Source organism: Strigops habroptila, chromosome 7, assembly GCF_004027225.2.
Source record: "Strigops habroptila isolate Jane chromosome 7, bStrHab1.2.pri, whole genome shotgun sequence".
Classification (NCBI taxonomy): Eukaryota; Metazoa; Chordata; class Aves; order Psittaciformes; family Psittacidae; genus Strigops; species Strigops habroptila.
In genome coordinates, this window is record NC_044283.2 from 17,659,129 (window position 1) to 17,674,195 (window position 15,067).

Here is a 15,067-nt window from a genome sequence, read left to right on the forward strand (position 1 = left end):
TCCTCCTAATAAGCAGAAAATATATACAAATTAGTTAGCAGACAAATGTAACACAATATATAATAGATAAACAGTAAATAAAATGCAAATAAGACCAGTATTAACAGTCTCTATTTATCAGACCTGTGGGGCACATTTTTGTAATCTTTTCTGAATGTGTCCTCAAACTGTTGTTACAAAGTTGAGAGTGTTCCTCAGCTGTGCTTGGAAAAACCACAATACTATGCATATGCATAGTTCTTCTGTGGCCAAACAAGAAATTACACACAAGTCTCCAGAGTTTCAGATTAACAAAGGAAATTGTTTATTTCTAACTTTTTCTTTCTCTTTTGACTAGATTGCTCTGTTATACTTGCCCAATATGTTTATTATTATGAGTCAGTTGTCTTACATGCTTTCATGAAATTTTAAGAGGAGAAGTATGTATCTTGCATAGCTATTTAACAGTACTCTGAAGTTAAAATATCAAGGTCTTCTCAGAAACCAATGGTGTATTACACCACAGAATACAGTAAACAATAGTGAAATTGTAGACATAAAAAGAAAACTAAAGCACAATATGAGAGTAAAGAACAAGCACTATTCACATCTAATACAGCTTCTTCAAAGCTTCTTTGAAGCTATCAGCATACCACTCCAGCTTCCATCATACTTATGCTTAAGATTTTATTCATTAGAATATTGAAAACCAAGAAAGATGTTAAGGCTTTCTCTATAATCTTAGATAGTATTCTTTATAATAATAACTCTGGGCTTTGATGTCTTCAGCATATCAGTGTTAAGTACAGCACTACATGATATTTACTTAGGTGTCATTAGGGACACAACTAGAATGATTTCTACTTTAAGACACCATTTTCATTTCTATACTTGGGTTCATGTAGGATTACATTATTAACTCAGTAGCATGACGGACATTGCTGTTGTACAAGAATGCATTGTGCTGCTTTTTCATCTGTGTTGAAATGAAAATGCTTTTCATTGATCAAGCTAAACACTCACTGGGCTTGTATATGGCATGTGAAATAAAAATATGTGCTGCTTTAAATATTGATAGCGATGATACTGCTTCTACTAATAAAAATAATGTGTCTGTCAGTTTAACGTCCAGTGTTTCAGGACTGAGGCAGTCACTTTAAGGTCTGAATTTCTGAATTTATTTTTTATAGAGATTTAAGTAACAACAGAATCAGCACTCTTTCTAATCAGAGCTTCAGCAACATGACTCAGCTGCTCACCTTGTAAGTTTAAACGTGTAACAGTGTCTCTTTGGAAGCATTACAGTCTATTCTTGTTACTTGTTGGTTTTTGGTTTTGGTGTTGTTTTTTTATTTGTCTTGGAAAGAAAGGGCATTTAGTTGGTATTAAAGCTTGCTTGTTTTGGAGGCTGTAAAATAACTTGTTTCCTAACTAGCTATGTGTGCAAAGGCTGGGTTTGGTCACGCTCTGCATTGTTTACTGAACGGCTGATATACTTGCTGACAGTATTTTATATGCTTTCAGAATTCTTAGTTATAACCGCCTGAGGTGTATCCCTGCACGGACTTTTGATGGGTTGAAATCACTTAGGTTGTTGTAAGTATTATTTTTTAACCACTGCTATTTTCCAGATTTTTTTTTTTGTGTACAGCAGATAGCAAATCTGTAGGCAGTTAAACCCTACCAAGTATCTGAGAAGTAATAGTTACATAGCCTTAAAAATCTAAGTGGCTTTATTCTGAGGAAGTATACTCTCAAAATGCTGCACAAGAAGTTATGTGACCCTTGACAACATTGTATATACAGACTTATAGTTTTCTGCTTTTTAATCCTGGCTGTATTTCTTTTTCGTGTTATGTTCTCCCTTGTTATAAGCATTAAAATCTAACAGAAATGCCATATGCATAAATTTGTCATATATACGAGGGGGTTTTGCAGTTGAATTTTGAATCTTTTTATTCCAACAATAAATTTATTTCTTTCTTGTTCCATTTAATATGGAAGTATTTCCAAAGCCATTACATCATGGTGAATTATCGAAAATCAATAATATTAAATTTTGGTCCCAAGAAAACTTTCTGTTTTACGACTAGGAAAAACATAGTTGTAAGGGCACAGAAAGGGACAAAGGAAAATACGGAACAGTCAGTCTAGTTTACAGCTTCGGTTTGTCATCAAGGAAAAAACCTGCAAAAATTCTTTCTCAAAAGCTCCCTCAAAAAGAGGTAATTTTTGCCTCTATTTGGGTAGTTTATAACCATTTAATAGCTTAGTTGGATTAAATGTCTCAAGCATGGCATTATTTAAGTGTGCTTACATAACTTCAGTTATTTTATATAAATATGAATAATTTCAAGAACCATAATTCTACATGTGTTAGATACACATGTAAATGAATGAATCTATAGAAAAGGAGAGATATTCATTGCAGGTTTGCTACAGGAGGGAGAACACTATTCCTAGTTTTGATGTTTAATAAAGTCTTTAGTTCTTTAACTTTACTATCAGATTAGGGCAATAACCTTAGTACTTACATTGATGAACAGTCAATGCCTGTATTTTCCATTAGTCCATCAAAGATTAAAACAAAAGTATGAACATAATTAATGGGATTTCAGGGAACTGCTGAAAAAGTCAGAAATATAACTTGTCTGCTACCCTTAAATCCAATCAGTATTTTGCAGAAGTGTGCTTTCTTTTACTCACCTTTATTCTTTCCATTTAAAAATAATCATATCATTAACATTTTTTATGAAAATTTAGGATGAACAAATTAAATGATATGTAGGCTGTCAGTTAGAGCTTTAAAAAAACCAAACACAACCATACAAAACAAACAGACGGAAACACTGAAGAATTGGAAGAAAAAGAATGTGAAAAGTTGAAAACCATTCATCAAAGATGAAATTTTAAAATTTAACCTGCTGATTTTTATGCATATATATTATTCTGTTTATAAATTATTCTATAATTCTGTTTATTTTGTTTTTAAGGTCTTTACATGGCAATGATATTTCTGTTGTTCCTGAAGGAGCTTTTAATGATCTTTCAGCATTATCACACCTGTGAGTATTCAGATGATAACTGTATTTTTTATGTTATGTTTAGCAAATTTCATGTACTTGAACAAAGACAAAATGCAAAGGACTGCCCTAGAACAAGCTCATGCATTGGTACAGCCTGGGGGCTGGCCAGAAAATCCTGGGCCTCCTGGTGGGCAGCAAGCTGAATATCTGCCGTGTGCCCTTATGGCAGTGAAAGCTAAAGACTCTCTGGGCTGAATTAGAAAGAAAGCAGCCAGGTGATTGAGCATAGCGGTCACTCCCTTCTGCTTGGCCCTCGTAAAGCCACATCTGGAATATGTGTTCAGTTTCTCAAGAACAAAGCAAATGTGTATGAACCAGAGCAAATCCAGGACAGGGGCAAGCAAGGTGGGAAGGTGGCTGGATCAGATGAGCTGTGACAAGATGCCAAGGAGGGATCTAATAGTCTTTAAGGCACTAAGTGGATTACAGCAATGATGGAGACAGATTTTTCTCAGAAGTACACAGTGAAGAATAGGAGTCAACAGTCACAAGCAGCAACAAGGGAAGTTTGAGTGAACATAAAGGAAAATTCTTCACTGTGAGGGTGGTTCAGCTTTGGAACAGGTTGCCTGAAGAACCAGAAGAATCTCCGTCCCTGGAGATTTTCAGAGCTCAGCTGGACACAGCCCTGAGCAACTTTGAAGTGAGCCCTGCTTTGCGCAGGAGGTGAGATTAGATGACCTCCAGAGTGCCCTAAATTATTCTATAATTCTGTGTTGGTGTCTGTTAAATTGACTTTAAATACATGACATCTGCTTTCAGAACATAATTTTAGGCAATACTTGTCCTGATTTTAATTTTTCAATGGGAAACTTACATTAGAAAAAGTTACCTATCTGTCAACCTCGTTGTGTTTATGAATAGTTATTAAATCCTTGCTTGCAATTGAGAAGTTGACTAGTGCCTTTATATATAGCTGGGGTTTATGTTTCTGAACAGCTGCAGTTGTTAAAAACTTAATTATCTGGTTTTAGTTCAGTATTGGACATTTGCATTTAATTTACCATTTCACAGAAACTTAATGATGCTGATTAAACTTTAAGTCATTGATAATTTATTCAAATGTTACTATTAAACTAGTTTATCTGAATATCAGTAAAACTTACATAGATTTGACTATTGTTGCTATTTTTTTTTCCCCAAAGTCTGCCAATTATCCTTGCTAACATTTTGATTTTAGCAGAGCAATTGTGTTATCTCAGTTCAGGCTGACATTCACTCTTGCATATATGGAGTGGACAAATTTTTGGTATTTCTCCTTGCATGGGAAGTTCCCTATCACTAGCTCTGATTTTTGTTACTGCTCTGACTTAAGCCTGACTGAACAAGTATGTATGGTTTTCTGTGTTCAGCTGGAAGTATGTAGCAATAATTAAAAGAGGGCTTCCTGCTTAGTGTGGCAGAAGTGTTTCAGCAGTGGTAGTTGCTACTGCCTTTGCCTGCCAAAGATTTTCTGCTGTCACTGGAAGACCCATTGATCCAGACTCCTGGAAAAATCTACATAAAAGTACTGAAACATCTGGAGAAGGAGAATGTTCTAATACTGCCATTTGACAGTTTGTGCACGTCAAGATTGTCTGTTGAAAGTTACATGATTATTGTATTTCTTAAAAGCAATGCGAATACAACTTTATAGAATAGCACAATGCTTCTATCCTCTAAATTTTAGGAGTATTTATAGTTTCTAGCAGAGACACATTTAAAAAGCCTTTACAGAAATTAATTCTCAAAATCTCTAGCTAAATTATTTTTAATTTTTAAAAAAATGTATTTATTTAAATTGATTTGCATTCATAACAAGGCAATTCTTATGTAACTACCACAAAGCTAGGATAATGTAGTTTTATTTACTTATACAGCAGAGACTTCTTACGGAATTCTGCACATAGCTGTGAGTTCAGTGGGAGAGCTCCAAAGAGGAAATAATTAAATCAAATTTGGAAGCCTAGAAACAGATGGTTTGTACTAGCCTGGGAGCCATAAACTGAAAAGGAAAAATATCAGGGTGGAACTCTGGGGGGTTGCCTTGGCTGCTTTGGAAGAAATACTTTATTCTTGCTAACTTAATTTCCCAGTATCAGTTTCATTCTGTTTATGCAGATCTTGGCCATTAACTACCAACAGTGAAACAGAACTAGTTAGTATTAGCTGTCCAAAGTTCACACATAATGCAGCTAAGAATAGCTAGGTTTCTGGACCAAGTTTACTTCTAAAACTATCACTTCTTGATTTAGAACCCAAATCCAGATACTTCATGCTCTTATGGTCCATTTCATGGAGGGAGGGCAGATTGTGGTTTGAAAGGGGGTTTTGCCAACCTGTTTTCTGGCTTCTCTTTCTAAAAGCAACCATTTTAAACTTTATTCCCTTTTTATTTGTCTGTTTTCCACAGGGCTATTGGAGCAAATCCTCTTTATTGTGACTGTAACATGCAGTGGCTATCTGACTGGGTAAAATCAGAATACAAAGAGCCTGGTATTGCACGTTGTGCTGGTCCTGGAGAAATGGCAGATAAACTTCTTCTCACAACTCCTTCTAAAAAATTCACTTGCCAAGGTACTGTTGTAGTGTTTCTCTTCGAGGTGTATATTTTGAATTTTTACAAATAGTTGAGCTGTGAAATAAGAGTCCTGTGTGCTCTAAATACACTTCTTATAGCATCTTCACTCACCATTGTCATCATTCTTCCTCATATTTAGGGATGTAGCCATTGGTTCCATTCAGGAACTCTACTTATTTTAAAGACTTCAATGCGTATTTCTTTTTAAATAGGTGGAGTAAAAAAGTCTTTGGACTAGCAGTACAGTATTTCTCAGTACACAGATGCACACAGGTACTTGGTACTGCCTCAGACATGAACTACACTTTAAACATCTATACTTCCCTTAGCCAAAGAATGTCCTTTTCCTTCAGTCTGTTTACAGTAAAAACTGTAAATACACCCATAATCCTTTCAGTCCGTAATTAATTGCACCAACATGTCCAGAATGCTTCCTCTGGTATTTCAGAAAAAAGCATAAAAGACACCCCAAAAAACCCTGTAGATAAAAAGATGTGATACCACTATAGAGGTCTCAGTCTAAAATGTTCGAAAGGTTTCTCAGGGTTTGGACAAAGAGTATTTATCTCCATGTCTAAACAATGATGCTGGCATTTATACCACAACTTATAGTATTGTCTGTGAATTCCTAGGTTCTCTTTCTGAGCCTTACTTAGAAAAGTACCTTTTTCACTACATGGAGACAGATTGTTTTGTTTTATTCTTTAATCTTCTATTCCACCCATTTCTCCCTTCTTAAACATTTTGAAAACAGAAAACTTCTGCTGTAGCTTCATTTTTCATGGTGCTGATTTAGAAACCTTGAAATCCCCAATTGAAAAAAAAACCAAACAAGCAAATACAAAATAAACAGAATTTATGTGTGCTTATAGTTGTAAGTCATTACTAAGCTCATAGTTGTTTCTGAGGCATCAGATGAATACGATCTTTAATCTTGTAGAATTAATTTATTCTCAGTCTAGGTACTCTTCAAGCTATTTTGACTTACTCATCTCTAATGTATCTTCAAAGGTGAGCGTAATCCCTTAGTAATTTCTTCTTTTAAAAAAGCAGGGGGACTTTGTTGGAGTTTGTCTCATCCAGAGTTGTTCTTTACTGCATGTTCATCCTATTTAGTCTTCTCTCCTTAGGCTTTCTGTCAAAAAAAATTTTTGTAAACAAAAACCGCTAGAACCCTTTTTGTTGCTTGTGATGCCAATGAATTGTTTCTGCCTCCAAGTCCTTCTTGCAGTTTTTCAAAAGTACGTGTCTGAGGTCATGCTGTTGTTCATTGCATATGACACTCATCTGTTGCAAAGTCTCGTAGTCTGATTTTAGATAGGACATTTGCTGGACAATCTGTTCTTTTTCTCTACAAACATCCACTGAACGTAACTGCAGACATGCTTTTATTACACACTATTGTAGGGACATAAGTGAAAGAACGTTTTCATGAACATGAGGGATCTGTTTGGTTATTTTCCAGCTCTGTCAGTTTTAAACACTGTATCACCCCTGCCTACAGTTATTGTTATGTTTCTGCCAGGCAATCCAGAAGTACATCTTACTCCACCTTGCCCATCAGAAAATATCCTTTCTATTATTTTGCAGGGTAAGAACTGTATTTGTTTCACTTCCAAGAGTGCAGATCCGGTATTATGGATACCTTTGAGAGAAAATAATTTTCCTGCTACTGTCCTGTGAAAATGCTCATAATTACAGATTACAAATGAGTAGCTTTTCAATGGCATGATGGCCCTGTAAGAAATTATGTGTCAGTTTCTCACAGGGAAGTAATTCTATCTTTTGCTTAAAAATGAACTGTTGAATAGAAAATTGGAAGATGCTATATTCCTATTAGAACCAAAATTTTAGGCTAGGAGGGAGAGGACTCTTTTCGGAATTGTCTGTTGATGGTCAGCTATTGTGCATATATTTACAGGAAGAGAGTAGTGAGTGATTCCCTCTTATTAGTATCTCTTGATTCAATTGAAATTGAAATGGGTGCTTGAATTTTATTTACATAATTAATAGCTCCCAGTGAAAATGAGCATTTTAAAATTAAGTCTCATTTCAGTCCTAAAGCTCCATAAAATCGTTGTATCTTACTAATTTTATGAGTTCTTTTACTTCAGGAATCATCCATTAGTTTTTATTTCTTTCAGCTGTTTTTCTTCATTTATGGGTGGTTTTTTCCTTTTTTATGTGGCCTCTAACAGATTCTCAATCTTTTACCTCTTTATCATCCATGCCCTGCCTCTAGAGATTCCAGGGCCTTGTGGTTTTCTGATACCAGGTAAGGTTATAAGTAGACCTGGAATGGGTGATCTGATTAAGAGCAGACCTTCTGACCTTCCTTTTGTGTATCTCAAGCAGTCCTCTTTCCTAAGACATGCATGTTTACTGTTTGTTTTCCCCTGTGATGAATTTACAGCTGACTCTTCATGATATATTGTTTAACATGTGTGAACGGTTTTCTTATTTTAAAAGCCTGGGTTTGAGGTCTGAAAATTGTCTGACTGAAATGATTGTTGTACTAAAATTGGTGATTTCATTAGCAGCTTTAGTATAAGTGAATCAGTGTAGATACTCATTTTGAGGTCAGATACAAGAGAGAACAAGAGTCATAAATTGTTGGAGCTGAAAGTTTTTCTTGCAATAGGTTTCTGTAGCAGCTGGTTTGAGAGAGTTCGTGTCATCTTTTTCTTCAAAAATGTTAGCTATATGTGTGTGCCTATGTCAATAAAATACAGTTAGTTTTTCACTGTTTATTAAAGAATGCTGCATATTTATTTCTTTTTTTTTTAAGGATTTTTTTTTCCAAGTAGGGCTTATTCAAGAATTTTTATGTCTACAATATGAAAAACTAAACAATAGATTATGAACCCAATTCCTTTTCATGTACGAGTCTTTTAACACATGCAAGCAGAAAGAGGAAAGGAACGGTAGAGTGCAAATGAAAATAAGTACCAGAACTGGCTTTCCATTAGACTTCAGTAAAAATACTTGAAACATTTCCATTTTTTGATCTTGCAACTGAAGAATAATAAATCAAAATTTAAGCTTTATTGGCTAATACATAAATAATAGTTTGAAATAAACACAGCACAAATTCAGATACAGTGATGTATACGATCATATTGAGACTTAGGTTTCCATTTTCTGGCTCTGTTTTGGAAGTGAAATTAAGATTGCTAATCCATTTTAGAAAATAACCTTAGTTACTGAATGTTTTTTAATTCGTGCCATATATTTAACTTTTTATTGCATGAGAAGTAGAAAAGAGGATATGATGTTCAGAATGGTTGAGGCAAGGAAGCATAGACTTCCATGCTGTGTCAGTGTTTCCATTTTTTTGTTTTTTAAATATGTGCCTCTTGTACTTTATTTTATTCGCAGAACCTCTTAATGTATTCTAGAAATAATCAGCAGATTCTAGAGTACGCAGGCAGGACTTTCTAGATTTTAATTCTATGGTGTATGTTTCAACTCTTCTACCTCTGCTGTTTGCTGGTCTAACAGAAATTTTAATCGGGTATAGATTTCTCTTACCAAATAAGGTAATGGAGACAAGAAAAGTCAATGATCCATACAGATTGTGGCTTTGGCAATAAGTATGTTATCGCAGATTACCATGTTCATCCCTCTGGATTTGCTTGCAAGCTGTGACACTCAAGGATACCAGCAACTGCAGATTTAAAAATAAATAAATAAATAAGATGTCAACCTCTCGTTGTTTAACAACCCTTGATGAATTTATATAATCATGGCTTTCTTCCATGTCAGTTCCTTTACAATGATTTATCTGAGATTATTTTGCAAAGAAAAATAAGAAAAGTTAATATACCCAAGTTTAAAACCCCCCGAAGCCCTATATCTCAGTAAAAATGCCTGTTAGCTTGGAAAACTTTGCAGTCTGTCTCTTTTTGAGTAAAACCTGTTATGGAGCAATCATACAATTCTGCCGGTAGGTCTCAGGAGTTTTGACTCTGCATCTAGTTAGGAGAAATCACTGATTATTCCTTGAAATGTACAAATCACATGTGGATAGCTGAAGTTTTTTTTCATAGGTGAAATCTGAAATCAAGCTGGAGGCTGTAATGTCATCAGGCAATAGAGCTGGAGATAACAGAGAATGTATGATCATTCTCTTAATAGGCTTTTGGCCAAGTCACCTATTTTCTTATAGAGTAATCAAACTTTTTTCTATCACAAAGTGTATGAAAATGAAACATTATTTATACACAGGTGATTTCTAATTTTTAACAAATAAATAGTGATTTCTTTGGTTGTTTGACCAAAAAAATATAAAAATTGGTGGTGCCTAACTTGAACATTCACCATAAAAAGGCTGCATTAGAATTGTAAAACAAAAGAAAGATAATTAAATATCTAAAAAATATTTATATATAAGGATAAGATTTATGTAGGCCAAAGCTCTAAGTCTGGCTTCTAAAACTTAAGATTTTGTCAATATTACTTTCTGAATTCTGTCATTATAATCATTAATATAAAAACTAGACCGCAAGCATGGATTGCAGCCTTCATTTGCACATAGATTCATGGTACAGTCTGCATTTTTTGTGGGCTCAGCTAATGCAATAATGGACAGAACTGTGGTTGACTCGATAAGGAAGCAAGGCACAAAATAGAGCTATTTATGGTGACATAGCTTGGACAATGTAATTAACATTACAGTTCACAGATCTTCAACCAATTTACAGGTAATTTTACATGTTCATTTTGCAATCTCTGTGATCCTGCAAATAAAAAGTAAATTAAAAGAAAATACATTTAAAATAGTAGTGTCAGTAACACCATTAAGGGAAGGACTGCAAACTGTGATAGTCCTTTTTCTCACAGGCAATTTTTAATTTTTACCCCCTAAAGAAGCGAAAGCTGAAATTCTATTCATCATTTAGTTAATATAAAGGGAAGGTAATTATCATGGAAGAGAACTGTACAGATTTCAGAGGATGGGAACCTTGGGATGAGCTGGTTTTTTGGGTTTTTTTAAGTGATAATTAAACTAAGAATCCCACTCAAAGTTAGTTGGTAATCTCAAAAGTATTAAGGACAGTTCAGCATTTCGTCCGTATGGAAACACCACAAAGTCTAAAATATAAATTTCATTTTAAATTTAAAGCAACATGGGAAGTATATCCTGTCAAATATAAATCGTTGTTTGTTTCTGACTATCAAATTTGTATTTTTAAGGGCCTGTGGATGTTAATATTCTTGCTAAGTGTAACCCCTGTTTATCAAATCCATGTAAAAATGACGGAACCTGCAACAGTGATCCAGTTGACTTCTATAGATGTACTTGCCCATTTGGTTTCAAGGTAGGTACTGAATGAAGAGGAAAAAGCTTACTGAAATGTAAGCTTCTTCTTAACAACCTTTGAGTTTTATTTGGCTCCCTTCCACTAGTGTCTGTATGTTCTTCTTAAATTATAACTGTTGTTCCCTGCATAGGGTCAAGACTGTGATATTCCCATTCATGCTTGCATTAGTAGCCCATGCCACCACGGCGGAACTTGTCATTTGAAAGAAGGAGAAAAAGAAGGTTTCTGGTAGGTTGCTTTTAATTGCAATAACAGGATGGAAAACTACTCAGTTTTATATGCTGAAATAATTTTGGTGTTAATATTTGGGTTCTCTGTGTTTGCTGGTAAGTGCACCACAAAGGCAGATTTTTAGTGCTTCTCAAGTTTTCAGAACATGTTGCTGTCCTTGGAAAGCTTCTAAAGCTCTGAAACTGTTAAAAACAATAACAAATGATTGTGATTAGTGGAGGCATATTAGGTCAAGACAACACAGTATTGACTCCATTATGCTAATTAATAGCCAGCTAGATCCCTGCTGAAAAAAATCTCACAATTCATCTGTTGTTGTGTGTATTACTTCAACAGACAGCATGTAAATGATAAAATGTAAATCCCAGTGAAACAGAAAATTAATGATTCATTTGAAACTCACTATGCCAGCAGATAAACATGCTGTGAGCATTTTTAATCTTGAGGTATTTAATCACACAGTACAATTACTCCAGATGTACTTCATGAATTATGAAATAAAGTTCTTTTGCATTCTTATGTGAAATTAGTCATTTAATAATCTACACCTCAAGCTTGTTAGAAATGACACTTCAAAAAGATGCAATTCATTATCCTGCAATTCATTATGACATTATTCTTATTTTTTAATTCAAATTCTGCCCAAAGATTAAATAGTTTTCTATTAAAAAGTAAGTGTATACATCTTAATACTATGCTTCTAGAATTTAAATTGACATAGTCATGTCTCAGAATTTGACCTTTTCCATTTATTTGTTTAAACACTACTTACTTTGAAAATCAAAGCAATCTTACAGTGAAAGCTTCAGAAATTACAGATAGTGCATTTTACATGAAAATGTATGTGTAGTCATGTTTCAGTGATCTTTTACATTTGCTATCTATTTTGATATATTTTTTTGTATAGATATACTTAAAACAAAAAATCATTACTGCTTTGAAGTTTTATACAGGCTTTCTTTTTATGTATTAATTCATGTGTTGTGCATAGAACATTAAACTGAGCTTTAGATTTGTGCATTTAACTGAATGATATTGGAATACTACCATTACATACTAATCCCTGATTCCATAATCTTTTCCATGTGTTTAAAAAAAGCAAAAGGATCACTTTCCATAAGAAATAAAATCTAACCTTATAATATAAAGGTATCATGCTTTTCAGAAGGACTGTTCAGTGGTTTAAGAAGTTCCTTAAGCTAAAGAATAAGGCACAAATTTAGAAGCCTATTTTCTGTAATTTAAAATATGAAATATATTTTGGTAGTGCTTATTATATGGGGTTTTTTTTACATTATATCAGCTGTGTTCCTTTGTGGTATAATGGTTATGAATTTTTGTACCTATTAATTACAGAACTTCATGCCTGGCCTCCCCAGCTAAAATGTCAATGTGGTTAGTTTTGTTTTTGTATTACAGGTGCACTTGTGCAGATGGATTCGAAGGTGAAAACTGTGAAGTAAATGTTGATGACTGTGAAGACAATGACTGTGAAAATAATTCTACTTGCGTGGATGGAATTAATAACTATACTTGCCTTTGTCCACCGGAATATACAGGTAGGAGTATAAGAGAAAGTACAGGTAATTCAAGAATTCCTAGCAGAACAATAATATTTTTCAGTTTATAGGTGAATTAGTAGTTACTCTATAGTTGACTTAAAGCCAGGTTTAACTCCATATTTTTCTTCTATATGGCTTGTAGTCAAAAGTAGACTTAATGGCCACTCACTAATTCCTTTGTTACTTTAGAAATTAGAGAATTTTGGTATTTAAAAGGTCATTCGAAATGTGTCCCTCCCTACTGTTTACCTAACCCAGACATCCCAGTGAAGAACCTCTGTAGGTGTAGAAATGTGAAAAATATGCTACTTTTATCTTGTATACAGAAAAGGATGTGTCTGTGCCAGTAGGGAACTGAATTTGGCACCCCTGGGTGTTGTCCTGTCCTCCATTAGAAACATTAATGCAGAGTGTGATGCTTTCTCTTCTATCACAGACAAAAGCCAAACCAAACCCCTAACTCATTAGTGAGTGTCTAATTATTTGTTTCTATCAGTTGGCAGACAGGCCAAAGCATTTCCCTCTTTTGCGGACAGAGGGTCTCTTGCTTGCTGTCATCATCTCTGTGGGAATGGAGGATAGTTAGAACACCAACACTGAAGTAGGATCTATTGTTTACATTGATCTGTTTCATAAATTTTCTAACTAGACAGATCTATTTTCTCACAGCTAGTTGACCACTAGGAGAACACAGAGCTTAAATTTATAAAACCATGACTTGAAATGCATGAAAAAGGAAATGTAAAATACATCATCACTTGGGAATTAACTCTACTCAGCCATCCTATATCTTTATTTTAATCAGTCAGGTTTGAGCTCTGGAAAACTGTGAGGAGAGGTAAACTCTTTAATTGATTCCATTTATTGAAAACACAGCCAACTCCTGTTTAATCCAAGGTATTTCCATTATTAGTTCTACAACCTATTGGATTGCTCAAATGTTTCAGGATATTCAGATGTAAAGTCAATATTTAAATCTTGGAAACCCACAGAGAGTGAAGATGATAGAACATAAGTATAAGAAATGCAACTTCAAATCCAATATATGTATTCACCCAGTACATATGCTGGGTAAATATTTGGTAGAAATTTCTCTATACAGAATGAGCTATAATACGTACAGCAATAGAGGTTAAAAGTAACCAGAATAAGGTATGTAATAATAAGTGAATGGTCCACATCTGGAAGAACAGACATAATCTGCTTAGACAAAATACTGTTTTGCTTGATACCTTAATACCTAAAAGCAATTGACAATTCAAGCTTTAGAAAATAACAGGTAACAGCATCGATGAGACAGGTGTTTGCTATTTCTCCGACAACAACTATTTCAGGTATATGTGAGTCAAGCTTCAGCTCCTCTGGGATCAATCACTGTCTCTTTTAAAAATGGGATGAGTTATTCTACTAGGTAGGCTGGAAGAAAGCAAACCAAAATCCCATCAGTCTGGTATTCCTGTTCAGTGGCTTCACGCTGAAACGTTTCATATATCTGTTAGATAGCAGACAATTCATTTGCAAGTGCATTCCTCCTCTGCAGCTTTGCAGGTATTTTCACCTGTGTTCATTTCTTCATTTTTGACATTGCTCTTGAGTGCATGTAACTGCAAGAGTCAATGGCTTGCTATATTCACACTATGCCACAGGAAGGACTGTTTTGTATTAAATATCCATGGAGTGGATATAAAGGCTTGTTTACATGTGCTAGCCTAAAACTTTGATTAAGTGTGCCTGTTGCATTTCTGTAGTATTGTGATTGAAATGTAAGTTTTACAATTGCAACTGAAACAGCAATTGTAGCAATTTCTCCATACATCTACATGGTTAGAGCAAAAAGGAGAATAAGCACTGGTAACATTTTTGACATTTGTATTGCAGTTGTACTTCTTTAGTCAAAATACAAGGATGTGTAGTTTTCAATTTGATTCATAATTGTGCATAATTCTAAAAGGAAAATACTATGAGTTTACATGGCAAGTGGGTTTTTTTAACTGTAATTTTTTCGGAAAAAAAGATTTGCTTTTACAGATGCAATGCCTACTCATAATTGCTACAGAAGTCAGTAGGCCATGTGAGTAGGTAAGAATCTTCTCACCAACTATAAAATAAATCTACTTGTAATCAGTAAGTTTAGCTGTGATGCTTTTTAAAAAATGTTGAGAATTTACACCATCTCATCAGATTTTTTTCAACACCTTGACAAAACAAAGGGATTTTTTTTAATGTACAACATCAAGAGCCTCAATTCATTTGGGCAAAAATTGTAGCAAAAGTTCAGTTTTTTCATTCCACAGGATACAGTACAGAATTCTACAGTATACTATC

The 15,067-nt window shown here is 34.3% G+C and overlaps 1 protein-coding gene across 13 annotated transcripts in view; it reads left to right on the forward strand.

The window, feature by feature from the left end:
* Nucleotides 1-15,067, forward strand: part of SLIT2 (slit guidance ligand 2) — a 265,376-nt gene that overhangs the window by 221,411 nt on the left and 28,898 nt on the right. For all 13 annotated transcript variants that reach the window (XM_030492445.1, XM_030492444.1, XM_030492443.1 and 10 more), the window contains 7 exons: nt 1,170-1,241; nt 1,504-1,575; nt 2,973-3,044; nt 5,458-5,621; nt 10,822-10,946; nt 11,080-11,177; nt 12,600-12,739. In XM_030492445.1, coding sequence (XP_030348305.1) covers nt 1,170-1,241; nt 1,504-1,575; nt 2,973-3,044; nt 5,458-5,621; nt 10,822-10,946; nt 11,080-11,177; nt 12,600-12,739 — 743 coding nt within the window. The remainder of the gene's footprint in view (nt 1-1,169; nt 1,242-1,503; nt 1,576-2,972; nt 3,045-5,457; nt 5,622-10,821; nt 10,947-11,079; nt 11,178-12,599; nt 12,740-15,067) is intronic.